At 46.8% G+C, this 27,729-nt stretch overlaps 4 protein-coding genes across 6 annotated transcripts; 1 reads left to right on the forward strand and 3 right to left on the reverse strand.

The window, feature by feature from the left end:
• Positions 1–246: 246 nt before the first annotated feature.
• On the reverse strand, positions 247–8,641 carry amfra (autocrine motility factor receptor a). 2 transcript variants are annotated; one of them, XM_067235583.1, is made up of 13 exons: positions 7,875–8,641; positions 7,602–7,694; positions 7,210–7,374; positions 6,704–6,856; positions 6,510–6,550; positions 6,259–6,391; positions 5,933–6,066; positions 5,724–5,834; positions 5,365–5,549; positions 4,946–5,049; positions 4,603–4,737; positions 4,187–4,449; positions 247–2,098 (listed from the first exon to the last, which is right to left on the reverse strand). In XM_067235583.1, exons 1-13 carry the CDS (start codon positions 8,124–8,126, stop codon positions 1,930–1,932), a joined length of 1,938 nt encoding a protein of 645 aa, XP_067091684.1. In that variant the 5' UTR covers positions 8,127–8,641; the 3' UTR covers positions 247–1,929. The 2 variants fall into 2 exon arrangements, with proteins under 2 accessions (XP_067091684.1, XP_067091685.1); XM_067235584.1 differs by lacking the exon at positions 6,704–6,856.
• A 70-nt stretch (positions 8,642–8,711) lies between these two features.
• On the forward strand, positions 8,712–10,679 carry pdcd2l (programmed cell death 2-like). The gene has a single exon (XM_067235585.1). The coding sequence runs from the start codon at positions 9,488–9,490 to the stop codon at positions 10,592–10,594; it is 1,107 nt and encodes a 368-aa protein (XP_067091686.1). The 5' UTR covers positions 8,712–9,487; the 3' UTR covers positions 10,595–10,679.
• A 77-nt stretch (positions 10,680–10,756) lies between these two features.
• LOC136942601 (nuclear factor of activated T-cells, cytoplasmic 3-like) lies at positions 10,757–22,121 on the reverse strand. 2 transcript variants are annotated; one of them, XM_067235587.1, is made up of 10 exons: positions 21,717–22,121; positions 19,594–20,683; positions 19,091–19,253; positions 16,978–17,177; positions 16,407–16,579; positions 16,076–16,216; positions 15,871–15,926; positions 14,752–15,781; positions 11,379–11,526; positions 10,757–10,872 (listed from the first exon to the last, which is right to left on the reverse strand). In XM_067235587.1, the coding sequence occupies exons 1-9, from the start codon at positions 21,805–21,807 to the stop codon at positions 11,396–11,398; spliced, it is 3,075 nt and encodes a 1,024-aa protein (XP_067091688.1). In that variant the 5' UTR covers positions 21,808–22,121; the 3' UTR covers positions 10,757–10,872; positions 11,379–11,395. The 2 variants fall into 2 exon arrangements, with proteins under 2 accessions (XP_067091688.1, XP_067091687.1); XM_067235586.1 differs by having other exon boundaries at positions 10,757–11,526.
• A 163-nt stretch (positions 22,122–22,284) lies between these two features.
• dus2 (dihydrouridine synthase 2) lies at positions 22,285–27,656 on the reverse strand. Its single transcript, XM_067234624.1, has 16 exons — positions 27,600–27,656; positions 27,211–27,357; positions 27,054–27,099; positions 26,882–26,973; positions 26,678–26,721; positions 26,456–26,516; positions 26,104–26,151; positions 25,917–25,982; positions 25,752–25,822; positions 25,572–25,658; positions 25,243–25,411; positions 24,741–24,862; positions 24,399–24,542; positions 24,166–24,253; positions 23,634–23,707; positions 22,285–23,182 (listed from the first exon to the last, which is right to left on the reverse strand). The coding sequence occupies exons 2-16, from the start codon at positions 27,337–27,339 to the stop codon at positions 22,915–22,917; spliced, it is 1,509 nt and encodes a 502-aa protein (XP_067090725.1). The 5' UTR covers positions 27,340–27,357; positions 27,600–27,656; the 3' UTR covers positions 22,285–22,914.
• Positions 27,657–27,729: the final 73 nt, after the last annotated feature.

Genomic DNA, 27,729 nt, shown 5'->3' on the forward strand with positions numbered 1-27,729 from the left:
TCAAAACCTGCACCGCTCAGATGGAGAAAAAGATTTTCACATCATTCGGAAAGGGCCTTATCAAGATGGCATTAGATGCACTCGATGTAAAAACAGCTCAAGCCCATTTTCACAAGTCAGACTTTTGAGATTGGCTAAATTAGTCACTGTGCCTTTGAAGTACAGTACATTTAGATCCCTTTCTAACTGAAACAAAAGCGTAGACAGCGATTGCATGAAGATCTTAATTTTATTTGTACAGCGTCTTCTACATCTACATTTACATTTACATTTAGTCATTTAGCAGACGCTCTTATCCAGAGCGACTTACAGTAAGTACAGGGACATTCCCCCGAGGCAAGTAGGGTGAAGTGCCTTGCCCAAGGACACAACGTCAGTTGGCATGACCGGGAATTGAACTGGCAACCTTCGGATTACTAGCCTGACTCCCTCACCGCTCAGCCACCTGACTCCCTATCTATGATCTATGACTATCTATGATAGTCATTACAAAAGTATATACAAAAACACTGTTCTTGACTGTTACAATTTGATGCACACAGAAATTCAGTAAACTGCATTCTACTCACTGACGTTATGGAATTTATTTGTGGAATTAAGCAGCCTCTCTTAGGTCCAATGTGATGTACAGAGAAATACTGTCTCAAGGTGCACATGTAATACAGGAATACAGCACAGTGTCCTGGGCAGGTATAAAAGCTATGCCACTGGCCTTTACAAACACTAATGTGTTGTTCATCTTGATTTGTGCAGACGGGTCACTGGAAACACAGGGGATGTAATCATCACGGACACCCAAGTGCCCTCTGGGATCCATTACCCAACCAGATCAAATACAGCACGCTCAAAACTAAATGCCATTTCATAATTATCAGGCTAGGTAAAAACTGAGGCAGGGATAGATAGCTGTAGGCCACGGCAAACAGCAGTTACAGTCCAAGCTATAGTTTGAGTTGTCAAGCCAATAAGACCTTTTCATGACTGTACTGCACAGATTAAGCATCAATTGGAATTAAAGTCAGTGAAACTGAAGTAGGCCTAAATCAGAAGCGATGCTGCAACATGTAATACGACAGAACACATCTGTTAGCTTCATGTTCACCCCAAAAGGATTTGGCCCATACAGCACTCACGGGAAAGTGATTTTTCATTAAAGACAGCAATGTATATATATTCAATTCGCTTTTTTATAGCTTTAAAATAAATTAATTTCAAGCTGCCCCCAGATCTAATCCTAACCCTGGCAACATTAAGATATGTTTAACACACAAATTAACAAACAGAATCATCAAACAAAACAAAACTCTTTAGACCTGTTATTTTACAACGCATACTTGTATCCTGCTACAACTAGCGCCTGCCTGTTTGCATGTTTATCACTACGCAGAAGAAAGGGGAAGGTAGTAACTGAAAATACTGAGGGCAGAAACCCTGCATAGCTGTAACTGTGTTTAAAACAAAATGACTATGAGCCTGGTATTCAAGGCTACACTACAATGAGGTCATATTTCTTGTTTCATCTGTAGACATGATGGCCAGTACAGTACACCTCAGACAGAGCAGACAGTATATAGTGACACGGCATCCTTCTCTGTTGTAGAAAATTGAAGAGACCGTTTACAGAAACATTTGGGTGAAGTCCTAACTCAACCACATATAGACCAGGTGGACGGTGTTGGTACCAGTAGACACCAGGTGGATGGTGTTAGTACCAGTAGACACCAGGTGGATGGTGTTGGTACCAGTAGACACCAGGTGGATGGTGTTAGTACCAGTAGACACCAGGTGGATGGTGTTGGTACCAGTAGACACCAGGTGGATGGTGTTAGTACCAGTAGACACTAGGTGGATGGTGTTGGTACCAGTAGACACCAGGTGGATGGTGTTGGTACCAGTGAGTCACAGTGTTTCCCCGTCTGTCCTTGCTGGTCAGATGTACGAGCGCCCCTGCAGACGGCGCTCTGCTGCCGCGGCTAGCTTCCTGCGCCGCAGTGTCACAGAGTCTGACACTGAGGACGGCCCTTCATCATCCTCCTCCATATTGTTGCCGTTGGTGACAACACTGGCAGAGTCCCCGCTACTCCTGCTCTGATACCTCCTGGAGGAGGGGGGAGGAGGAGGGGGGAGGAGGGAGGAGGGGGGAGGAGGAGGGGGGAGGGGGGAGGAGGGGAAGAGGAGGGGGGTGTAGATGTGAGTTATTGAGGTTCAAGGCATGTTCGCGCATTTGTGTTAAAATGAGGCCAGTCCCCATACTGGTTGTCATCAGGGCTAATTAGCGATTGCTCCATCTACAGCCTGATTAGCACAAAGATAAGAGCCACAGTAGAAGCTCAAATCAAATCAAATTTATTTGTATATCCCTTTTTACACGCAAGCATGTCACAGAGGGCTTCACATATGTCCATAGAACTGCCCCTCAACCAACCTAAACGCTCAAGGAAGACAGGGAAAAACTCCCCAAAAACTCTCAACAGGAGAAAAAAAATGGAAGAAACCTTGGGAGGAGCAATTCAGAGAGGGATCCCCTCCTCCAGAGACGGTTGGTGAGAGAGAGGAGCAGAACACAGGCTAAACATAGTCATACAGTGTCAGTGGGTTTTTAAAACACCAAAATCCATTGTTCAATTTTATAGATGTAGATGTGGGATGGTTCAACAGAATGTAGGATGGTAAACAGCTGCACAAGACAGACAAGTACAAACAGCGAGAGATAACATTCAAGTGCAGCTGCCCGATAAAAGAGTAATGCAGTAAGTAGAGTAACGCAGTAAGTAGAGTAACGCAGTAAGTAGAGTTACGCAGTAAGTAGAGTAACGCAGTAAGTAGAGTAACGCAGTAAGTAGAGTAATGCAGTAAGTAAATTAACGCAGTAAGTAGAGTAATGCAGTAAGTAGAGTAACACAGTAAGTAGAGTAACGCAGTAAGTAGAGTAACGCAGTAAGTAGAGTAATGCAGTAAGTAAATTAACGCAGTAAGTAAATTAACGCAGTAAGTAGAGTAATGCAGTAAGTAGAGTAACGCAGTAAGTAGAGTAACGCAGTAAGTAAATTAAGGCAGTAAGTAGAGTAATGCAGTAAGTAGAGTAACGCAGTAAGTAGAGTAACGCAGTAAGTAAATTAACGCAGTAAGTAGAGTAATGCAGTAAGTAGAGTAACGCAGTAAGTAAATTAACGCAGTAAGTAGAGTAACGCAGTAAGTAAATTAACGCAGTAAGTAGAGTAATGCAGTAAGTAAATTAACGCAGTAAGTAGAGTAATGCAGTAAGTAGAGTAACACAGTAAGTAGAGTAACGCAGTAAGTAGAGTAACGCAGTAAGTAGAGTAATGCAGTAAGTAAATTAACGCAGTAAGTAGAGTAATGCAGTAAGTAGAGTAACGCAGTAAGTAGAGTAACGCAGTAAGTAAATTAAGGCAGTAAGTAGAGTAATGCAGTAAGTAGAGTAACGCAGTAAGTAGAGTAACGCAGTAAGTAGAGTAACGCAGTAAGTAAATTAACGCAGTAAGTAGAGTAACACAGTAAGTAGAGTAACGCAGTAAGTAGAGTAACGCAGTAAGTAAATTAAGGCAGTAAGTAGAGTAACGCAGTAAGTAGAGTAATGCAGTAAGTAGAGTAACACAGTAAGTAGAGTAATGCAGTAAGTAGAGTAACGCAGTAAGTAGAGTAATGCAGTAAGTAAATTAACGCAGTAAGTAGAGTAATGCAGTAAGTAGAGTAACGCAGAAAGTAGAGTAACGCAGTAAGTAAATTAAGGCAGTAAGTAGAGTAATGCAGTAAGTAGAGTAACGCAGTAAGTAGAGTAACGCAGTAAGTAAATTAACGCAGTAAGTAGAGTAATGCAGTAAGTAGAGTAACGCAGTAAGTAAATTAACGCAGTAAGTAGAGTAACGCAGTAAGTAAATTAACGCAGTAAGTAGAGTAATGCAGTAAGTAGAGCACTAAGACAGCGAGGTGCAACTTCAACAGGACTGATGAAGTACTTAGGAAGGCTTGAAAACGTACTGTTGAAGTACTGATGAAGTACAGATGTAGTACAGATGTAGTATAGATGTAGTACAGATGTAGTACAGATGTAGTAGAGATGTAGTATAGATGTAGTACTGATGAAGTACAGATGTAGTACAGATGTAGTATAGATGTAGTACAGATGTAGTAGAGATGTAGTATAGATGTAGTAGAGATGTAGTACCTACGAGCGTGCAGCAGCAGCTCATCTTTCCTCTGAAGCAGCATCTTCTGCCTCTCCTCGGTCGACTGGGAGAAGCCACAACCCCTGACCTCCTGGAGCTCCGGGGCTGTGTCCTCCGGGCCGGGGCGGGCCCTGCCGTCCTCCGGGCCGGGGCGGGCCCTGACGTCCTCCGGGCCGGGGCGGGCCCTGCCGTCCTCCGGGCCGGGGCGGGCCCTGACGGCCTCCGGGCCGGGGCCCACACGTCTGGCTTGGCCCTCTGCGAGCTGAGGACAGCAGAACAACTTGTTTAGGGACTCCTGCTGACTTTATTCATTTCTCCGTGGTCCTCTCTCCAGCTTTTCCTTTCTCTCTCAAACTGCTAGCATTACTAAAGCAGGAACACATGAGTGTAAATAATGACGTGTGCTCAGACTGACCTGTGTGTGGAGGGGCACCTGGATGCGCCCCTCTAGGATGTTGTCAGTGGTGACCTCCAGAGAGCTGGTCCTCTGCAGGTCCTGCAGCACCAGCTGGAACGGCACCTGGGGGAACATGCCCTGGATCTGACGGGCCTGTCGGGAGGGAGGGAGTCAGGGGAGTCAGGGGAGTCAGGGAGAGGGAGAGCATCCGTCATCATGCCACTGTTTGTAGTCGTGTCACAGCTGTAATAGTCAAAGACATGGTAAATGAAGACAGGACTTCAGAGATGCATCCCCATAAACACATAGTCCAGGTCCCAGTCATCGCAGCACGCTAGCGAGAGGCTGGAAGCAGACTGACCATGGAGCTGAGCTGGGTGTGGCTGGTCTGAAAGCTGCCCCGCAGGCCGGCCGTGTGACTCACTTCCACCGAGAAGCTCGGCAGCCAGCTGGCAATACGAGAACCTAGAAAAAATATATACATGACACACATGAACATCAATCAATTAATAAACAGAGCTAAAGCTAAAGCCATTGTTGGTTGCTACTTCCAGTGCAGTCTGAAAGCCCATTCAAACTTCCCAAACAAACAGTAACAGCCACCAGTTGTTGGGTTGTGTTGGTTTGGTGTGACGGGCGTGTGGGTGTTTGTAGGGCCGCGTGAAAACGACAGTTATCTCTCCAAACGTTCTAAACCAACCATCCAGCAGGAGCACGTTTGTTTTGTTGGTGTTTGCCTGACGTTGATAGAGGGTTGTGTTGAGAGAGTCGAGCCCTCACCATCGAAGTGGAAGAAGTGGTTGTGCTGGTTGATGTGGGGCTGGGCCTCGGCCTCGGGGCCCAGGCCGTCCTCGCGGGGGCCCCCCTGCCTGGCCCCCCTCTCCCCGGCCCCCTCGCGGGCATCCAGGGACATGCGGCAGGTAGGGCACGAGGTGTCCTGCTCCAGCCACGAGCGCAGGCAGGAGCTGGGGGAACACACAAACACATCAAACACTTCACACATGCCCAGGCCAACCCACCTTCCAGATCATCAGCTAATTAGCTCATTCCTAATGTCCTATCTAAAACAGCTGTGCTATTTCCTGTTTGATGACATTTTCACTTCTGTGTCCGTGTAGCTGTGCTGCTCAGATGCTCACTTGTGGAAGAGGTGTCCGCAGGGGAGTCTGCGGGCTGTCGCCATGGCGTCCCAGCAGATCGCGCAGTCATCGTCGTTGGTCGCCAGCTCGTCTGGAGTGGCCGCAGCAAACCTGGACCCAGCCGCCCCCCCACAGAGAAGAACCTCACACCAGGTACAAACACCCCTCCGGAGGCGGAACGTGTACAGCTTGTTGGTGCAGAAACCTACCTGGCCTCCATGTTGTCGATGACACGCAGGTAGTTCTTGTGGCGTCGTATTCTCTTCTGCACCTCGTGGAACAGGTAGCGTAGCTGCATGAAGATCACCAGGCTGGCCATGGACAGCCAGATATTCCCCACGAGCTGAGAGGGGGAGGAGGAGGCAGAGAAACACACACACACCTCCATTGAGCAATAAAAAGAGAAAGGGCAAAGTGAAGCGGTAAAACATGACACTTACGTCCGAGCACCACCATGGCTACATGAGTTAGCATGTAGCGTTAGCACGTCCTGCTCTCTTGTGTTGGTTTATACAGAAGCAGGAAGTGACCTCACCAGCATGTGGATGTGGTGTACGAGGTCCAGGCCCAGGAGGGACAGCTCCATGAAGAAGTCCGTGTAGTAGACGTAGGAGCCCTTGTTCTCCCAGATCCCCTCGTGGTTCAGGTCCCACAGGTGGATGGAGTACCTTAGAGAGATGTCCAAAAGGCTGGCAGTTAGATCTTTAAAAACGCCCCATCCACAGATCACGGTTTATACTCGTTCACACAATGTTTCTCTGTGTAAAACAAAGTGCAAACACCTACCGGATGATAACATGAGCGGTCCTCACGGTAACCAGCATGCACTGAAACAAACAAACCCTGCGTTATTGTTTATTTGGAGCGTGTTAAAAACAACACACCAACACAGACAGAGTTGTCTCCTCCAGGGTTACATCCGCGGCGGGTCTCCTGCCTCCTAAGGCAGCCCAGGGGGGTAGACCGGAGGTGCTCCCTACCTCTGCAGCCATGAAGGCGACCGTGTGGATCCCCTGGCCGCGTCCCAGCACCCCGCAGAGCAGCGCTAGGCCCAGACACGCCAGCATCAGTCCCACCAGCAGCACCAGCACCCTCGCATGGCTGCTCAGCGGGGTGCTGGGAGAGAACGACAACTGCAGATACACCACAGAGTGAGCATCAGCCTTGTGGCAGCGCACCATTGTAACACTACCTCATTTGATTGATTTTGATACCAGCTCATTTGCATGATTGTGATACTAGCTCATTTGCATGATGTGATACTAGCTCATTTGCATGATTGTGGTACTACCCAATTGGGATCTCAATCATTTCATCACATTTCACTCGCATGTAGCATCAACAAAAGGACTACCTTAGATATAACCTTACAGCACCCAACATGACATGAGACTCATCCACTCTGTAGGCCAGAATGTTTTGAGTTTGTTGAAATGTTTCTCCCTGTATGTGTTCAGACCTCAGGGCATCCTGTATTGGAACGTACGTATTCAAAGCGGTCCTTGCAGAGCTGCACAACCAGGTGGAGGAAGACCAGGACAGCAAACCACACAGACCACATCCACACCTCCTCCCACGTCTGCACATTCAGGACCCCGAAGATGAAGATGAACTTGTAGAAGATAAAGTTCCAGAACTTTTCCTTCAGGTGCTGTGGAGAGAGACACAGAGAGAGAGAGACACACAGAGAGAGAGAGAGAGAGAGAGAGAGAGAGAGAGAGAGAGAGAGAGAGAGAGAGAGGCGATAAAATGGACATGACAAAATGGACATCTCTAGTGAAATTGTATTGCGTTGCATTGTCCCATCTTCAAAACCTTGCAGGCAGAGAACGATGTTGTTACAATGATATAATGAACTTCAGATACATTTCAACCAACCTGTTTTTCACTGACACGCAGAGGCCCAAACACAACGCACTGGATCGCCTTTGCAATCAGCATTAGGATGCAACAGGCTGTATTCACCACCACCTAAGAAGGAATTAACTGCTATTTCATCACTACATTAAACACACACAGTTTGTTGGCACTACCCGTAACTCATCATTGTCAACAACTGCTTCACACTTCAGCATCAGAAAAGAATAATTAACGAATTGATTTTGAATTGAATTAGATTACAAATATGCACCGAAAGTTCCCCAGACTCACCCAAACAAAAGCACTGTCAGTGGTCATGTACAAGAGGATATCACTGGCTACATCACCGTAGCTGGTGAAGAGGTCGTACTCCTCGTCTTCAGGGCTGGTATGGGATTCCTCTGTGACATAGCGGACTAACTCTCCAGATTCCGTGACAGTATTGTAAGCACTCAGGACAGTCGCGGCCAGCAAGACAGCACTCAGAGCTGTGTACGTCTGTAGACTGGGCCAAGGGACTCTCTCCAAGAACAGCAAAGGCATATCGACGGTTAGGGTTTGCTATGCTTTTACACTGTTCATTGATATCCCAAGTCCACAGCGCAGTTCGCCCCGCTAAGTTAAGTAAGTCTTTGACAGCCTCATCAAACGTGTGCAACTCTTTCCAGTTCTAGGTCAAGCCTATGGCTATGCCTTCTTGCATTATTAATACGTTTACACATGTCGTTGAATTTCAACAAATTAGCTTGTCTACCAGTTCAGTACAACCCAGCCTTTTACCGATTCGTGTTTATCAGGCTAGCAAGCAATTGCCTAGCTGCCCAACCCGTTTGTGAGCTAGTTTGACAGCTGTATCAAAACGATTATATATAGACTATTACAGAGGGACATGACACACGAATAAATAGCTATCTAGCCAAGTCTCCAATCCTGCTTAAACAAGGTGCTGTCCCTTAGTTAAATGTTGACGACGTATCTTTTATGTGGGTCTAAATCCTCTGAGTAGCTGTGCAGGTCTGTGTTGTTAGTGGAGCATCATCGTCTCCCTACTTGTTTCTTCCGGTAATTCGACCTGACGTTTAGGTCCGTTGCTTTTTACTTCCGGTTAGTGATGGGGAAACGAAGCTTTCCGAGAGAAGTCTCGCTTTTTCGAAGCGTTTGATACATCCTCTCCATAGGGACATCGGCTGGTCAGTTCATGGTATGGCGACTGTATCGAGAGATTGAAGTAATCGAGTGACGTCAAGTCCTCGAGACGTTAGTCTCACAATCGTCGACAATTTGATCAATAAAGGACATATTACAATAATAATAATATTGTTGTATTACAAACACGTTAACGTCTTTACTATTTTACTGTCATTACGTTTACTTTTAGGTTCTCATAGCATTATTCAGATTTTCAAATAGGTTGATTATGGCTTAGTGGTAAGAGCGCTGTCTTAGAGTGTGCTCGAATCTTCCCTCTGACCTCACTTGAGAGGAAGTATATGCTAATTATAAATTATTGATATTGTAGACTAGGGGCTAAAGTTTCAGGACATGCTTGTGCAACGGGAAAATGGTTGATCACATATGAAGGCTGGCTAAATGTTTTAAACTAGAGAGAGATGTAGCCTGTGCTGTGTATTAGTGATTTCTGAAGTCTTTTAAGCGTCGTAAAAAATGCAGTTTGACTGGCATGACACTGTCAGCTGCTCGTGTGACGTTCGAAGCTTCGACGGGAGATCACGTGTTTTTTGCCAATTTGAAGCCACGCCCGACACGTTTGTACCGGTACCCATTTCTATATTAGACATCTGCTTCACATTCTCTGCCATTGCTTTAAAAGGTCGATACCGCCTCGTAAGCACGGCTTCGAGCGTAACGTCACTACTTCCGGTTGCCTGTCAACAGCACTAAACATGGCTGAAACACACGAGGTAACTCTTATCGGAGTTTGTGATGGGGCAATTGGCGATGGAAAGAGATATCCCTTATTATATTTGACCAACAAGGTCGGCGGTCTACCGGACGTACTTCCAGTAATATCCTGGCAATACCCCAGCTGTGTTCTTTGCAATGGTATTCTTGCACATGTGGTGCAAGTGTACTGTCCATTGGAGGCGTCTCTCTATCACAGAACTCTGCATTTGTTGGCTTGCCCAAATCCTCAGTGCAGTTCGAAGTCGGAGAGCTGGAAGGTACTGCGTTCTCAATGTCTAGAGTCAGAGATCAAACCAAGTCCCGAGCTTTCTCCGTCTCCCCACAGCCCTGGCACGGAGGCTCCCATCGCTGCCACTGACTGGTGCGATGGCGCTGACGACTGGGGAATGGAAGATGAAGAAGAATCAGCATGTTTAAGTGACACAACCCAAACTCAGGTGAAGACGACCGAGGCAAACCTGGAGCCGGTGATGCGCACCGCAGAGCTGGATGTGAGTGGAAGACTTCGGGACCTCTGTCTTGGTGAGAGGGAGGCGATTCAGCTGGATATCCCCACCTTTAGTCCATTCTATGTCAGCGTAGTGGAGGAGACGGACCTGGTGGAACCGGCCGACTTACATCACGCTCAGAATCTGTTAAAGGAATATGAGCGAAGAGAAGGTGTAGCTGTTGCCGAGCTGGGCACCTGTGACGGAGGCGGAGATGAAAAGTACGAGAAGACCCGGGCCAGACATGGAGATGCGGTCTTCTCTAGATTCATGAAGAAGATCTCCTTGTGTCCTGTGCAGATCTTGCGGTACTGCTGGAACGGGTCGCCTCTTTATATCTCAGAACCTCCTTCGAACATGGCACAGATGGTGCCGGTGTGCGCTCGCTGTGGCAGCTCTAGGACCTTTGAGCTACAACTGATGCCAGCGTTGGTCAGTTTACTGCGGAGTAAAGATTGTAGGTCGGAGATGGCGGTGGAGTTTGGGACAGTACTGGTGTACACTTGTAGGAACAGCTGTTGGACATTGGGCTCAACCTCACCTGTAGAAGAGCTTATTTTCATCCAACAAGACCCAGACCAAAAACTCTTTAAATGACTACTCGATTACATTATATAGCAATGTTACTGTTTGTGACAACTAAAAATTGAATGTCAGTGGTAACTTTACAAATAAAGGATGTATTGACAAACACGTTTTTCATAGTTTTGTCTCTTGCAAGAATTTAATGTAATCAAATGTATTGATAATTCACAATGATAGGTTTCATTCGTTTTCTTTAATAGAACTTCAGTCTCAAAAGTATAACTGTAGAATGTAAGATGGCTGCTTCATACCAATGCAAAGTGCAAGCTGCATTCTTTAGAAAGTCAAATCTGGAAGTAGTAATATTACATTCAGTACCATATAAGATTGTGAAATGTCATTCCAATCTAATGTTTACTATATATGCAAGACCAAGAGTATCAAAAATAGATTTATAGTTAACATATTTGCCAATAAATAATACATGAACACAGCATTTAAATTATTTAGCCAATAGAAGGCTTTCCAATTAGGTAAAATTATTGCAGCTGCAAACTAAATCCTACAGTCATTTTATTGTAATTGAATGTAGTTCCATATTGTACCTCTTCAAACAAGAAATCTTTGGTATAAAACAGATCTTTACAGCAAAACAATATCGTAATAAAATCCTGAGGCAGTGGTAAATAAGCAAGCACATGGGCATCACCTCACAACAGGGTGAGTATGACAGGCTGTTAGCTAAGTACTAGTTGAGGCACTGTACCTTTGCCATAAAAATGACAATGACTATTTAAAATAAGCTATTTAACTCAAATGCATATTTAACTGCCAAATGCACAGCACCAGTTATCACCTGAGCAGGGGTGAGAGCTAATGAAGCCCACAGAACTGTAGAGCGGTTTCACCGGAGGTTTGATCCCAGCCGTAACGATCCTGTCCTGGCAGGACAGCCTCTGCAACACTGCCAATCTGAGATATGTCTCTGTCGATAATCTCGTTCACTGCGAGAGAGGCAAACAGAGATTACATTAATCTTGTCATCTCGTCACAGACTTGTTTCAGCCAGGGGATGGCAGTATTGCTCCAGAAACAAGTTTCAAGTTACATTCTTCATCCTGAAATACTAGACGTTGCAACAGCGTGTTGTGTTGTAGGCCAACATTTGTTTTTGGATACATTAAATTCAGGTTTTTTTTGTCGTTGTCTTCATCCCTAGATGTCACAGAACATCCCAGCCAGTTACTGTCACATAACTTACAGTGTGCTGTGAACACAGGCCTCTCCGAAACGCTGTCACCATCCAGGATCCACCCGGACGCCCCAGCCCATATTTGTGAGTCTATTTATACATCCCTGGAGTAAAAAGCCCAGATGGATCAGATGGCCACATATACACACACAGTCTATTTCCAGCCCACACCATGAAAAGGTGATGTGTTTGAAACCTGAACGAATGGGGGAGAGGATAAAAGATGCATGTAAGATGGGGGAGAGGAGAAAAGATGTAAGATGCAAATAAACACAAAGAGTTCCATCTGCAGAGGGAGAATAATCACCTGCAGCTCAGTCAACAGGACCCAGTACGACTGCCCTGAGCTCAGTCAACAGGACCCAGTACGACTGCCCTGAGCTCAGTCAACAGGACCCAGTACGACTGCCCTGAGCTCAGTCAACAGGACCCAGTACGACTGCCCTCCAGCTCAGTCAACAGGACCCAGTACGACTGCCCTGAGCTCAGTCAACAGGACCCAGTACGACTGCCCTCCAGCTCAGTCAACAGGACCCAGTACGACTGCCCTCCAGCTCAGTCAACAGGACCCACTACGACTGCCCTGAGCTCAGTCAACATGACCCAGTACGACTGCCCTGAGCTCAGTCAACAGGACCCAGTACGACTGCCCTGAGCTCAGTCAACAGGACCCAGTACGACTGCCCTGAGCTCAGTCAACAGGACCCAGTACGACTGCCCTGAGCTCAGTCAACAGGACCCAGTACGACTGCCCTGCAGCTCAGTCAACAGGACCCAGTACGACTGCCCTGAGCTCAGTCAACAGGACCCAGTACGACTGCCCTGAGCTCAGTCAACAGGACCCAGTACGACTGCCCTGAGCTCAGTCAACAGGACCCAGTACGACTGCCCTCCAGCTCAGTCAACAGGACCCAGTACGACTGCCCTGAGCTCAGTCAACAGGACCCAGTACGACTGCCCTGAGCTCAGTCAACAGGACCCAGTACGACTGCCCTCCAGCTCAGTCAACAGGACCCAGTACGACTGCCCTCCAGCTCAGTCAACAGGACCCAGTACGACTGCCCTGAGCTCAGTCAACAGGACCCAGTACGACTGCCCTGAGCTCAGTCAACAGGACCCAGTACGACTGCCCTGCAGCTTCCACTGGACACTGTAGTGGTTTAAGAAATTGTTTCCTGTTTCAGTCACTCCCCTCCGGCAGAAGGCTGCGGTCTATCAGGACCAATACCTCACGCCACAAAAACAGTTTCTTCCCTTCCGCTGTTGGCCTCTTCAACAAGGCCAAGGGACCACACTGACTCAAATGACTTATTGCCTAAAACACTCTGCTTTTGCACTGCACCATAACATGGTATCTTGTACATTTGTATTTTTTGTAATATTTGTATTTTTATATTGTAATTTACGGCAACTTATATTTATCCCACTTAGTACTGCTAGTTTATGTACCCTTAGTATAGTTAGTCCACATATTTAAATTTTAGGTATATGTTTATTGTATGCACCTTCCTGCCAAAGCAAATTCCTTGTCTGTGCAAACTTTCATGGCGAATAAATCCCTTTCTGATTCTGATTCTGACAAAGAACCAACACAACGTAAACAACCTTCCGAAAACGGTATATATATATATATATAAAGTCTACTCTGTGTGAATGAAAGTACCTTAAACTAAAATACAAGCTTTTCTAACATTCTAGTGTGACTTATGTTGGGTACACACCACAAGATAATCGGGCTGATTTTGGGCCGATTTCCCCCTTCCGACAATCCTAGGTAATGTCCCGAGAATCCTAGGTAATGTTCCCGATTATCTACAGATTATCTTATCAGATGTTCCCTTGATGTGAGGTGTGTTAAGAGTGACCGAACCTGCTTGGAAGAACGTCGCAAATCGTAAATATTTAACATGTTGAATATTGGAGAAATCCTGATGTGTGGTTAAACCCAGAGGACAAACAACACACACTATAGGAGCAAAACGGTTAAATCAAGAACCCTTGTCCTCATGTTTGTGCTCTCTCACATTTTGAAAATCTTTTAGTGTGTACCCAGCATTAGACGTTGAGTGAGTACGAGTTTTGAGGCGGAACGACTGGAGGTAGAAAGTCAGGTTCATGAGCGCTCATCCAAGCCCGGCTCTCTTGTTTCAAGCTGAAGTGAGAGCTTGTGGGGTCTCGGGAACACTTGTCATCACTACTCGGGGACAGCTGGTCAACAGTAACACAAGCAGATTAGCATGTGTGGTATCTTTAGCCCCACCCCACCACCCCCCTGTGTTTGACTGTACACAAACCTACACAAAGTGCAAGTGTCACCCCCTTCAGCTAGCAACCAGGGGCCCTGCCTATAATTAACCCAGATCATAGAGCTGGGCACACACAAACAGGAGCAGGCCTGTTGCCACGCCGCTCTGTAGGAAGGCAAACAAAGGCACGGTGTGGGCATATGGCGACCAGAAATCTGATCTGTATCTGTGTGGTTGGGACAAACACAGTCCAGCCTGTGATAGGCGATTAATTAAAAAATGTGGTAGGCATGGTGAGAGGCTGAGAGCTTCACGGTTCGTCAGTCTGACAGCTTTGGGGAACTGCCAGCCCAACGTTGGGACTTCTCTGTTCCCACACTGAGCTGTGGCATCCACTGGTTACCCAACAACACTTTCTACATTCACTGTTTGGATGTTGCTTTGGTGGGTAAATGAACATGTTAAGGCGGGTGGCAGAATGTACTGCTATGATACCTTTACAATAGGTTATAATGTCTGAAACCTTTACTAGAGAAATAGGAGTTTCATTTAATCATTATTTAATATGGGCCAAATGTTTCTACCGAGTGACCTAAGCTGGAATATCCTGAGCTGCAACAATAGTCTTAAGGTTTGCAACAAGCATCTGGTTAGTTCAGGAAGTTGATAAAACAACAATCTTAGCACTTGAGTTGTGAATACTCCACAGCACACGCATTCAAGTTTCTTACCATCATCCAGTGTGATCTCATGGAGCTTCTCCTCCGGTTCCTGCTTGATGCTCACCCTGTCCACCGAGTTGGAGAACAGAGAGTGGGGGGCAGGGTTCAGGGTCTTCTGGGGGTCTGAGGCCAGGCTGGTTCTGCTGGGGCCCAGGGAGGGTGCCTGGCGTCTGGGGGACCCCACGGGGGAGGCTGATGGGGGGATGGAGCAGGCTGGCGCTGCAGGGGCAGGAGAGTAGGAGGAGGACACGTCTCTGGTGGGATGGTATTTCAGAGTGTGGTGCGAGGCCTCTGCCTGGTCGGACCCTGTGTGTGAGCAGTGGTAGCTGAGGGAGTACCCCTGGGCTGGGGCGTGGGCCCTGGCTTGGCTGGCCGGCTGGGGACTGGAGCTAGCTAGCTGGGGCTGTATGGCACTCTGGTATGTCATGCCTTCTCTCCGCGAGGACATAGAGGCAGCCACTGTGGCCTGCGCTTGTATCTGTGGATGGAACTGATGTCCGCAGGAAGCCATGACAGAGCAGGGTTGGTTACTGTAAGGAACACTGTATGGTGTGGGGTTGTATGACGGCCTAGTCAGGGAGGCTGGTTTGGGATTGACGGCCTGCATAGGGCTTATCCGCTGGTGTCCCATATTGGTGAGATAGCCATGGAGGTGAGGGGATGATTGCTGAGGAGAGGAGCCCAGGGAATAGCACCCCGGCTGGGGAGGACGCCCACAAGGCACTGGGTCTTCAGGAGACCCATAAAAGGGCGTGTCCTGAGGAAAAGCTTGGTCAGTAGGGCGCAGCTGCGTGCTGATTGGATAACAGGTGGAGGGATTGTGGGGAACGTAGTCAATGTCACTGTGTTCCTGCTTCATGTTCTTTGTGACGATGGTGCTGTCGCCGACAGCAGGGTAGTGGTGTGTTGCAGCACCGAGGTACGTGAAGCCCTGAGTTTGGCTCCTTTTCCTCTTTCCGTTTGACACGTAGAACTGCACCTGGACTGTCGAGGTCACGGTCTTACTGTGGTAAGCAGGGATGTCCACCACAATGCTGGACTGTGAAGACAACATTGTTGTTTTAAATTAAAAAAAAGGTCTAATCTGCTGTACTTTGGGAGAGATGTACACTCGTGTTCACTACTCACACTGTTACTTTTCTCTTGTATCACGTTTGCATCAACTTCCCACTGTGTGCGACCATCTGGGGAATTTGGGGGGAAAACGTTTTTGCAGCAAAGATTTTAGATTTTGTAATTGTTTTTGATCTGTATTGATTTTATGATTGTATTTTTGCTTTGGCATTGATTCTCTGAATTTAAGTGTGGAAAGTGTGAGGTGACCAGCACCTACCAGGGCCTTTCTCCACAAAGATGACCTTGGTCTCTGGGGAGATGTTTGAGCCTGTGATGACCAGCTCCTCGCCTCCATTCACAGAGCAGCTGACTGGACTGAAGCTGTCAACCTGGGGCAGCTCCTGGGCCGACCGCTGGGCTGCAGGTCAACCAGTCAACCAATCAGTCAATTAGTCAGCCGGTCAACCAGTCAATCAACCAGTCAGTCAGTCAATTTGTAACAACACAGGAATAACTCACTTCACTAGCTGTCGATTTGAAAAATGACACGCCTACATTCCCGTGTCTGTCTGCATCTTGTGTATATTTATGTATTTTCACACACTCACAGCATTCTATAGGAACCGAGGCAGCCTGCAGACACAGAATCCTGCCTCCGGGCTGTGGGATGTGCACACGGAAGGCCATCCTCACGCGAGTGTTTTTGCGGCCGATGTCTGTCTCTCCTTTCCTGAGTTCGATGTCCGAATTCCTCAACTTCAAGATTCCCGCACAGTCAATGCTGTTATACAGACATCAGAGCAGTTTTAGAAAATATTGTGTGAACTTTATGTTCAATCATTCTCATGCGTGCCTATATTCAAACTAGTATGTTGACATTTTGTTTAATAAGATGAATCTGCTAACCCCTAACAAGTTTGTTTAATAAGATGAATCTGCTAACCCTAACATGTTTGCTTAGAAAAAAAGGAAAGTCAACCACATTTCTATTTTTGAACAGATGAAATATTCCTTTTCATTTTCTTAGCTTTTCTGAGAATTTCACACACTATTAATCATGAAACATAAACAGAATCCTCAGTGGTTGTTGGGTGGATCCCAAGGATTATATATCACAGTTCTATTTCTTCCTTTGTAGTGCTTTTCAAAATGTAAATCCTCTATGCTTTGGAGTATTACCTGTTGGACATACTGTTTTCTGGGAGGAGAGGTATTTCCAGAACTTTGGTGCTGGTTATGATGTTTTCCTGGCAGGCAGTAGACACAGTTTTCCCAGTTACCCGATGCACCTGGTAGAAGGCATGTGGTCTCAAAAAACGATCGTCTGCCGTCCCGATGAACACCTGTAGGTTGACTGGTGTCTCACTGTAGCCAACAAGCTGTAAACAAAACCATTCTGTCAAGAACTGAAATGACACATTATCACTGATGCCTCTTACAGTCATTTGTATAGTAATCAAAGTCAGTCTTATAGTCAGTAAAAGCTGCCCTCTGGAACGATTAGGAGCACAACATGCTCACTGATGTAATGAACAACCAAATGTATCAGGGTGTGTGAAAAGACTCCTTGGAACCTGGGCACACCCATACAGGAACCTGGGCACACCCATACAGGAACCTGGGCACACCCATACAGGAACCTGGGCACACCCATATAGGAACCTGGGCACACCCATACAGGAACCTGGGCACACCCATACAGGAACCTGGGCACACCCATACAGGAACCTGGGCACACCCATACAGGAACCTGGGCACACCCATATAGGAACCTGGGCACACCCATACAGGAACCTGGGCACACCCATACAGGAACCTGGGCACACCCATACAGGAACCTGGGCACACCCATACAGGAACCTGGGCACACCCATACAGGAACCTGGGCACACCCATACAGGAACCTGGGCACTATGTGCCTATAAAAAATATACTCTAAAGGCACAAAACATTTGGCTAGTTGGTGGACCGAAGGCACAGAGGCCATTTGTGTAGGAATTTGAGAACGTAACAAACAGGACTAGTGAAATGTTCTGTGGATTTGCCACTGTCACTATCAACCAATCCCAAAATAAAGCAGCGGGTATATGTTACATGTGAGACCTTTGTGTATCTCAGCTCTGCATCTGGCTCTCTGATCCCGAGATTGTAACACAGCCTTCCCGGACATGTTAGGTTGTATCCCTACCAAGAGTTGAGTCCAAAATACATTCAACGTCAAAAGATCAGAGGAGTGTCGGCGAAGGGGGGGGGGTGGGGGGGGGGGGGTGGTCGGCGAGGGGTAAGATGTACCGCCTTGGACTGACTCAAAAATGATAGGAATTCCAAGTTCCACATTGTCAAAAAAAAAAAAAAAAATCACAGACTTGTTTTACAGAATCATGGTTTCCAGGTTTCCATGGCGAGTTTCAGTGTGGCACAAAAGGTGTCTTCTGAGCTAATAGACACTGATGCTAAGCCCCCTTCCATGTACACACACAACGCACCACAGTCACACACGTAAACATCTCGTGTGTGCAGAAGGGACGAAATGTTCAGTTTCGGCTGTATTCATGTCTGGGTTCAGTTTGAATGAGAAGCATACACTAAGACAAGTACACAAACGCACTTCACTAATGACAGACAAACATCACACAGAAGAGGTGAAACATTAACCAAGACTTAATCAGCATATCAGAATAAAATAATCATGTTTGGTGTGACAAAACACTTCCTTTGATATAACAGGAAGCTACATTGTGGACACTGACAAGGTTAGAACTCAACCCTCACCTACACTCAACAGACAAACCCTGACCTAGAAAACACAAGCTGAATTGAATTGGATTTAAATCAAACACACTTTCTCGATTGGATTGCAACAAATTTGATAAAAGAATACTCTGACATATAGTGAAAGTACAGGAAACTATCCAGTAATCGGTCTGCTTTCGAAAACAATTAGATAATTAAAAAATGTACACTCACACAAGACCATGCACATAGAGAACATATGATATTATGTGACATAATTTTTATGCAAAACTTTAATCGCATTTTTATATATATTTTTCAATGTATAATATTAAATGATCTACTTTAACTGTCTATATTCCCCATCTTACTGGCTCTGGAACAGCTCCTAGTGTTTTAGTTACATTTCCTGCTAGTCTTGTCCTTATTTATGAAAATATTTTATGCAGACCCATATTGTTTCTATGCCTACTACGTAGCTGTTGCCGGCCTTGTCCTGAGACTGTCGTTGTTCAGAATGACCTTGTGTCATACCGTCACTGACAGCCTGGCAGCGTACCTTAACGACAGGGTGTCCCCCGGAGGCAGCCTTGACGGCTCCCCTGCTGCCCTCGGTCTCGTAGTGGGCCCGGTGGTGAGCCTTGGGCTGCACCTCGATCTTCAGCTCATACTGGCCGTCCTGGCTGGGGAGGGGGCAGTCTAGAGAGGGTGGAGATGAGAGCCTGCCGGGGGAAACACAGCCGATCTGGTTAAAGGCTCTACATATGTTTTTACTTATTTTTGTTCAATGTTGATGACCCACAATACTGCTCCGTTGAGGATGATGCCATGTGTATTTTATCTCAACAGAGCAACTCAGAGACAGCTATGAATGGTTTAGCTTGCAGTGACAAGAAACACAGTCACTTAGCAGGTGCTTTGTTTACAAAGTCACCTACATGAACGTACACAGCACGGTACATTTACGAGTAGGCCCTTCCAGCCCAAACGTAAGAGTCTGTTCTGGCTGACGTGTGTACTGTATACTGTGTGTTTTCCACTGCTGTTGACACACATAACAACCTGAAAAGTGGAGAGTTGCCCTGCTTGGGTTTGTTCCAGGTGAAGTGTGAGGGGACTGAGAGGAACAACTCGGCCAGACCATCCTGGTTTACACCGGCCACACATTCCTCCACAGATGAGTCCAGCTGAGGCAGCCCTATTCCTGGGTCGTCCAGCCCAGAGTCCCCCTGTCCTGCCAGAAGAACCATGTGGGCCCTGGAGGTCCTCCGGGTCTTGGAGGGAACATCCGCGTCCATCAGGCCAGCGGCAGGGCTGCCGCCCCAGGTGTCCTCCGTCACGCTTCCCCGGGGGGAGTGTCCCGGGGTGGGGCTTGGAGAGTGGTGCGGGGAGGGGGAGCGGGCGCCGACATCAGCGCTGGAGTGCCGTCTCTTCCCACAGGGTGATGTGGGCCTGGAGGATGACCGGGAGGGCGGGCGAGGGTTGAGCCAGTTCTCGTCCGTGACGCTGGTGCGAGGGGAGTGGCGTGGGGAGGCGCAGGGTGACTGGCGCGGGGACTGGTAAGACGAGAGGGAATTGAGGAGAGGGTGTTGGTACTGCAGCTGCCAGATCTCCACGCCGAACGCCCCGCCTCCACAGCCGGGAGAGGGGAGAGGAGAGGCTAACGGAGACCCCAGAGTGACCCCGGCTGCCGCCTCGTTCAGCTCAGCCTCCACGTCATCGTAGATGTGGGAGAAAGACTCGCAGGAGGAGAGGTCGGACAGCCAGCTGCGGGAGGACAGGCTGCTGCAGGGACTGGGGCTCAGGGTGGCGTCCCGGTAGCCAGGCTCCAGAGGCAGGTACAGGTGGTCCCTGGACCAGGACCTGTCAGGGCCAGGGCGTCCCCCCTCCAGCCCCCTGGCTGGCACTGCATTGTGACAGCTTCCCGGCTCCTGGTGACTGTTAGGGGCTATGGAGGTAATCTGGATGCTTGGGCAGTCGAATGCCTTGGGGTGCCCCAAGGAACTGTATTGGGAACTGTGGACTTCATAACTAGGTTGGTGCCGATGGATGCTACTGGGGTCTTGGAAAGTAGGTGGAGATGGATGTTGACCGGTAGGTTGGTTGGCCAAAACTTGGGTGTAGTAAGGTGTCCTGTCATCAGGTTCTCCACCTGTTTGAAAGAAAATGTCAGGTATAAGTGGTAAGCAAATAAAGAAGGTGGCTCATTTGCAATGCAAAGTGTCTAATCTTCAGCACACAACAGATACAATTGTCACTCCCTACAACTCTGCATGACAAGCAGCTGATGTTATCAACAGAACTCTCTATAAAGAGTCTACACATTATGAACAATCATTACATCGAACAGCAACAAAGATTCATTACAGACAAATTATTCATCCTGTACAAAAAATACTTGATGGACTTGTAAGTTAACCTGCAGGCCTCTGCAGCATGGTGATATTATAAAAATTATCAAGAGCACTAGTCTGGCTAATTCACCCAACTGTATGTGCTCACAGCTGTCAACAGAGCTGCAAAAACAGCCTACTATTAATACCGCAGTTCACACAGGACATGCGCCCACACAGACTTCTGCACACAAAATGCAAAATATTTGGGAGTCAAAGAGCTGATTGTCTTGATATGAATCACAATAAACCAGCCATAATCTTCACTTATTTGCAAATTCAATAAACGTAATGAATATGAATATTATCTGATGTAGGTATCAGATGAGAGCATCGCAAGCGGTTTGGCTGGTAGCTTACAGTAGCTTATGTGGGGGTGCCATGTTGAACGGTTAGAAAAGGGAAGGAGGCATTGAACCAGACGGCTGAGGTCAGGGGTGTCGACATCGGGGTCTGTGCCATTTCATCAGCCAATAAGTGTTACTTTTCACTCATTTCTTATTTCTCCTTCTGCGTGCCTTTATGCAGATACCATAATCAATATTAATCAAGACAATGTTGGAAGAAAAACTAAAAAGTTTGAAACCCTGTCATGTTAGCAAAATAAACTTAAACTGAGATCGCCAAATTAGCAGAATTTGTAGGTACACCAAAACGTAAATGCCATTATGTCTTATGCATTATATTTAATGTATCATAAGGTAGCCTATGACTAACGGATTAATTTAACAGATTCGTGTCTCTTAAGCTGCCTCCAGAGCGGACAGGATATATTGTCAAAACTGAACTCACCTGCGGGGCCTAGCGAATGTTGTTGCGTGTCTACCCCGAAAGTAAGTCCGAAGTCCAGCTCCTCATTACTGCTACAATTAACTGTAGTCATTGGATATGACGAGTCAGGTTCAACCTTCAAATTCAGCTCGGAGTTGACTCAGAACGCATTAAAACTCCTTAGGCAAAAGCTAAGTGTAGCAATAAAAACTTTTTGATTCGTACTACAGTGTAAACAGCAACAAGTCGATCCAAACCGAAGTTGTAAATTGCTGCTACGCGAATCCGAAATGACTTACGTCACCTCCAGTGTCAACATTTAGGTAGATTTGCCTTGAAGGTATTTCAATGTAAAGGGTTGCTCGAGCTACAGACCAACGAAAAGACGATACGGTTGACCGTAGATTCTCTCGGTGGACGACAAAGTACTCCACTCCAACTTCCACATTACAAACAAAGCATTAGACAGCTCCGACCGTGACGTCAGCAAAATTCAACACCCGTCTCCGAGCCCAGAGTACAGTATGATGTTAAAATCCTCCGCAAATGAAATCATATCAAAAGAAAACATGTAACACATTTCTAGTTTGCATAACTTAATTTATTCGAAATGAATAAAACCCACAAGTATCTTATTTTACTTTGCAACTTACAATGATATGTGTTTCCAAGCAATTGGGAAATTGTACAGGTTTGGAATGAAAACATAAGTTTTCTTTATTTTGTAAGGCCTCATTTAAGACAAATTAATAATTAAAAAGTTATAAATTAAACATTTGTGTATATACACATCTCCCCTTCACTGCCCTCTTCTGGTTGAAAATATCATACTCAGAAATAATGGCAATAACAGAAAATATAGTACACAAAACGAAATGTCACTTTGTTTAAACAGTATACGATTTCAAAAGTCTTATACTAGACTTTCAAATCCGTCACTTAAACCCAAATAATCAAATGTGTAAAGTTGGAATAAAACATATCTGCCCACCCTCATTGCCTGTAAACAAAAATACAGCTGAAAAACTCATATCCAGCAGTTTTGGTGACAAGTTAGAGTAGAGAACAGAATCCCTCTGACAGAAAAGACCTCTATCAATCTCATCCAACAACCGACACCAGCACCAGCCAGCGTTCCACAGAGATGGAGCACACCATGTTTCTGTGGGCTTCTGATCGCTCCCAACCCGCCCGGTGTTAACACGCTGCAGCGCGGCCATCACGGCCCATCGGTCTGGAGGCGTACACCGTTAGTAACCACGGCAGCACTTCCTTTAGACACCTGCGGTTGGAGGTGAAGAGACAGGTGTCTCTTCCGGCCCCCCTGCTCCTCAGCAGTGTCCTGGTCGGGGGGGCTCCTCATCCTCTCCCTCTTCCTCTTGCCCACCAGGCCCTGGTTCTCCTCGCCCACACGGCCCTCCGGCAGGCCCAGCACTCGCAGACACACTACCGCTGCCGCCTGCTCCGCATACTTCTTCGACTTCTCCCTGAGACGGGGGGGGGGGGGGGTGACAGAGTGTGTAGCTTTGCACTCACCCAACCATTTTTTATAATGTAATAATAAGTGTTCATTTAGCAGGCGGTTTATCTAAGGGGGCGAACCTCTTGATATGCAGTTGACTGCTCTTCCACTGAATTGTACTTATCTGGCAGGAAATCTGTGTCTGTGGGTCAATTATCTAGAGAACTAAGCAGCGCATGAAGTTGAAATTTGGCAGAAGTATTCTTCAGAACACAAGGATGTGCAGCATAGAGGGTGAAGTTGTTTGGATGGGCGGTCGTGCGCAAGAAATAAACGTATAAACACATTTGTCGTCATGTTGAGCTGCACTAAGCCAATGGAACCATCTAATACGGTCAGCACTTCAGGATATGCTCCGGGATGCACCGTTCTCCAGATCACACTAAAGTATTCCCTGAAACGTGTGCCAGACTTACCACAACGTGGACCTGTATCTTCTTGCTGCCATGGTGACAGTGGACTGGAAGGCCCGGTCTTGAGTGCGCTGTGCCTGATGGAAACATCAGTAAAGCCGTTCTCATAACAACATACATGTTTGTTATACTGGCACAGAACAGCACAACAGCAATGAGAAAACCTGTTTTAATATCATGACCCCCCCACCAGATGATGCCTCGCCACCCTCACCCGTCACTCACCCCCTCCTCCACCCCTTGTACCCCCTCCTCCACCCCTTGTACCCCCTCCTTCACCCCTTGTACCCCCTCCTCCACCCCTTGTACCCCCTCCTCCACCCCTTGTACCCCCTCCTCCACCCCTTGTACCCCATCCTTCACCCCTTGTACCCCCTCCTCCACCCCCTGTACCCCCTCCTCCACCCCTTGTACCCCCTCCTCCACTCCTTGTACCCCCTCCTCCACCCCTTGTACCCCCTCCTTCACCCCTTGTACCCCCTCCTCCACCCCTCACCCCCATCTCCCTCCTCCCGGTCTTCCTTCCTTCTCTTACTGTGTCATATCGTGGCTGCTCCAGTTTCTGCTGACGGCTCCATTCCAGAAGATACATCTTAGGGCTGACTTCTGCCGGGTACTCCCTCCTGACACACACCACACACACACACACACATTACACACACCACACACACACACACACACGTCAGGAAAGACGTACAACTATCTTCAGCCAAGAGGTCAAGAAGACGCATTCGTTGAAACAATTACAACTGGGTCAGGGGGGCAAACCTTTCAAATTTGACCGGCATCATGGTGACGTCCCCGACTGTAACTGAGAGCTCAGGGGGGTTGAGGTTAGTCTTAACGGCCTCTTTCCTGACCTGTAGTTCTGCCTGAGTCTTCTCATAGAATTCCTTAAGCCCAAAGATCTCACTGGAAAACACATCATGATGTTTGTGCATGCACATACCTCACATCTGTCAAATAAAACATGGGGTGTATACATTCCAGCCATTACAAAAACAATTTTTTTCTCACAAATATTTTGTGTGAGACAGAACTCCATGTCCCAGAATCCTCAGTGATGGAGCATGTTCTCCAGTGTGAACTCATTGGGAGGGTGATGCGTACCTGATCTCTGCGTTGGTCTGGGCGGAGTGGAGTCGCTTCCCCGCCGGAGACTCCACCCTGTCCCTGAGCATCTGACAGATGCAGTACTTGGTGTTAAAGGCATGGTTGTCATAGCGTACGGCCTACAAACAGAGAGGCATGGTTGTCATAGCGTACGGCCTACAAACAGAGAGGCATGGTTGTCATAGCGTACGGCCTACAAACAGAGATGCATGGTTGTCATAGCGTACGGCCTACAAACAGAGAGGCATGGTTGTCATAGCGTACGGCCTACAAACAGAGAGGCATGGTTGTCATAGCGTACGGCCTACAAACAGAGAGGAATGGTTGTCATAGCGTACGGCCTACAAACAGAGAGGAGTCAGTGTCTCCCGTTCTCCAGGGGCCTGTTCCATAAAGCGAGTTTACCCAAAAAGCCAGGCTTGTGTCAGTTACTTTCCGACACATAGCAAGGCTCTATTGAATTGTGGTTGTCGTGTCTGGAGGCAGAGGTGATACTCACATATTTGATGTAATCTTCGATGACCTGTTCCACAGCCAGCATCCCCTGACGGCGGAACACGGAGGGGTTCCACATGGCGGCCCGAGCCAGCATCACGGACGAGGATCCGGCCGCGCTGCGGAACGGCTCTATGTCATCGTAGGTCTTAACCAGATCCAGGGACCCTCCGCTGCACAATGTCAACCACAGAAACTAACAACACTTATCGCACGACGGGAACGTTTAGGGTTGTGGAATGCATCGTGGAGAATTCTGATCAAAGGGAAACCGTCAAAGGGATAAAACACATTAGGGTGTTAATGATAAATGTGGGAAAGAGGGAGACTTGCTTGGCAATGACAGGGATGTTCAGGGCCTCAGCCACGGCCTGGATGTAGTCGCAGTGAACAGGGTGACTCGGCCTCTCCTCCTTTAACCTGAATTGGCGACAAAGTAAGAACACGGTATATTATTATAATCTGTATTCAAATACAAAAAATTATTAATAATAAACAACCTGATAGCCTTACCTGCCGTGCACAGCAATGGCAGCCACACCAGTCTTCTCTATCCTCCTGGCCAGGTTTACGGTGTCCTCCAGCTAAAACATCAATCAATGAATTGAATGAAAACATGTACAAACATCAGGTTGAAGTGAGACTACTAACATTACAGAAGAAGTACATTAAACTCACTGTGGGTAAGATTCTGATTTTGCACGTCACTGGTTTAGAAACTCCTTTGACGAGTGTAGTAAGAATCTACAGAAACAGAATAACTAGATTTGAACTTGAACAATACATTTACCTACTCCTGTCATCCAGCAATGAGATATCAACCCACATACTGTATTTGATAACTTAAGGAGGAGGAGAACCTTACTGCCTCAATTTTGTCAGGATCAGAGAGGAGAGCTGCTCCCATCCCACCCTGCAGGAGAAACATATTCAGGTCACAACAGGGGAGGGAATGTACCATGTAGACTAAGGAGGGAGTGTAACCATGTAGACTCAGGCATTACCGCCATGGCCGGGGGTTTGAATCCAGCCCAGGGCTTCGCTGCATGTCGTGTGTGTGTCCCCCCCCCCTCTCCCTGCCTTCCTGTCACATTACACTGATAAAGCATGAAAATACCCAATAATAATAGTTTGCCTTCAAAGTCAAAGCAAGGTGAGAGGAGCAGGCACCGAGCGGTACTTCACCAGGACGGGTTCTAGAACGAGTCCAGGCTCACCTTGGTGGAGTATTCCTTTGGACAGCCCATGTTCACATCGATTGCGGCCACATCATTCTCTCTACGTATGAGAGAGAAACAGGCGTAGTTTAGAAAAGAGGAGGGCATTGGAGCAGAATGTCTCAGGTGTACGGTTGTGTCAATTCAATGGGTTTAGTAAAAAATATGTATATATTTTTATCTTTACTTGAGAAGAATAGAGCTACATAAGTGAGGACTTACACAAGCTGTGCTACTCTCAGCGCTCTTTCTGGGTTAGCGGTTCCCTGGATACATGATACATGTGTAATTATTAGACCTACATCATTCGGTTACATCAAAACACATGTCATAGTAACAAATAAAATCAGACTTTATTTATATTACGTCTTTGGTGCAAAATTGGCACCTCTAAGCAAAAAAAAAAAGCTTATGGGACATATTTACCATTTGAAATACAACTCTGTCTGTTTCTTTCCGGCAGGTCCTGAACATGATTTTCTCATCTGGGGCAACAAAATCCACCGTCTCCAACACCTCTGTCAGGTACACACAAAACGTTAGTACACAAGACAAAAATACGTCGTTGCAGTGACAGTGATGTAATAAAGACCCTTACCATTCACCACCCTTTCACATTGTGCCATTTTTATATCGATCAGCTCCTGCAAAACAGGGTACTAAATCATTCTGATATTTTTTGGGGAAAGACTCGGGTTAAGTTAGAAACTTGTGTTTTTGCACGCAGTTATTTCAATCACATCTGTGTTGCTTACCTCACTGTACACAATGTCTGCACCCAAGTCCAGAGCCAGCAGTCTCATGGGCAGGGTACCCACACGTACCATCGGCGCGAGTGCTGCTATGTTGCGGAAACTCAGCCTTCCAACTGCGTTCGAGGTCATTATGTTATCGTTATGTGACTAAAGCGACGGAGAGAAGACATGCAACACACAAATTGAGATAACTTGTAAAAAAAAAACTATTAGGTAACATATCAGAAGTTGTAACTTGTGCCCATTTGTGCACCAAATACAAAGCTAGCTTGATTCGATACAACTAGGTAGGCTACAAGCCATGGATGTATTTGTAAATTACTTAATGAGGCCAACACACACGACATAATCAGTTTATTTATGCATATATTTAAATATATATATCTTACCGGTATCGGTAAACAAATATGTCTCCATTTGCTGTTCGAGAAACAGACACGCGTATACTGCACTTCCTGTTTAAGACACTACGTCATCTGACGTCTCTCGCGCCGATCAGTTTTGCGGTGAAGTTTGTGC

This window comes from Osmerus mordax, chromosome 4 (genome assembly GCF_038355195.1).
Source record: "Osmerus mordax isolate fOsmMor3 chromosome 4, fOsmMor3.pri, whole genome shotgun sequence".
NCBI lineage: Eukaryota > Metazoa > Chordata > Actinopteri > Osmeriformes > Osmeridae > Osmerus > Osmerus mordax.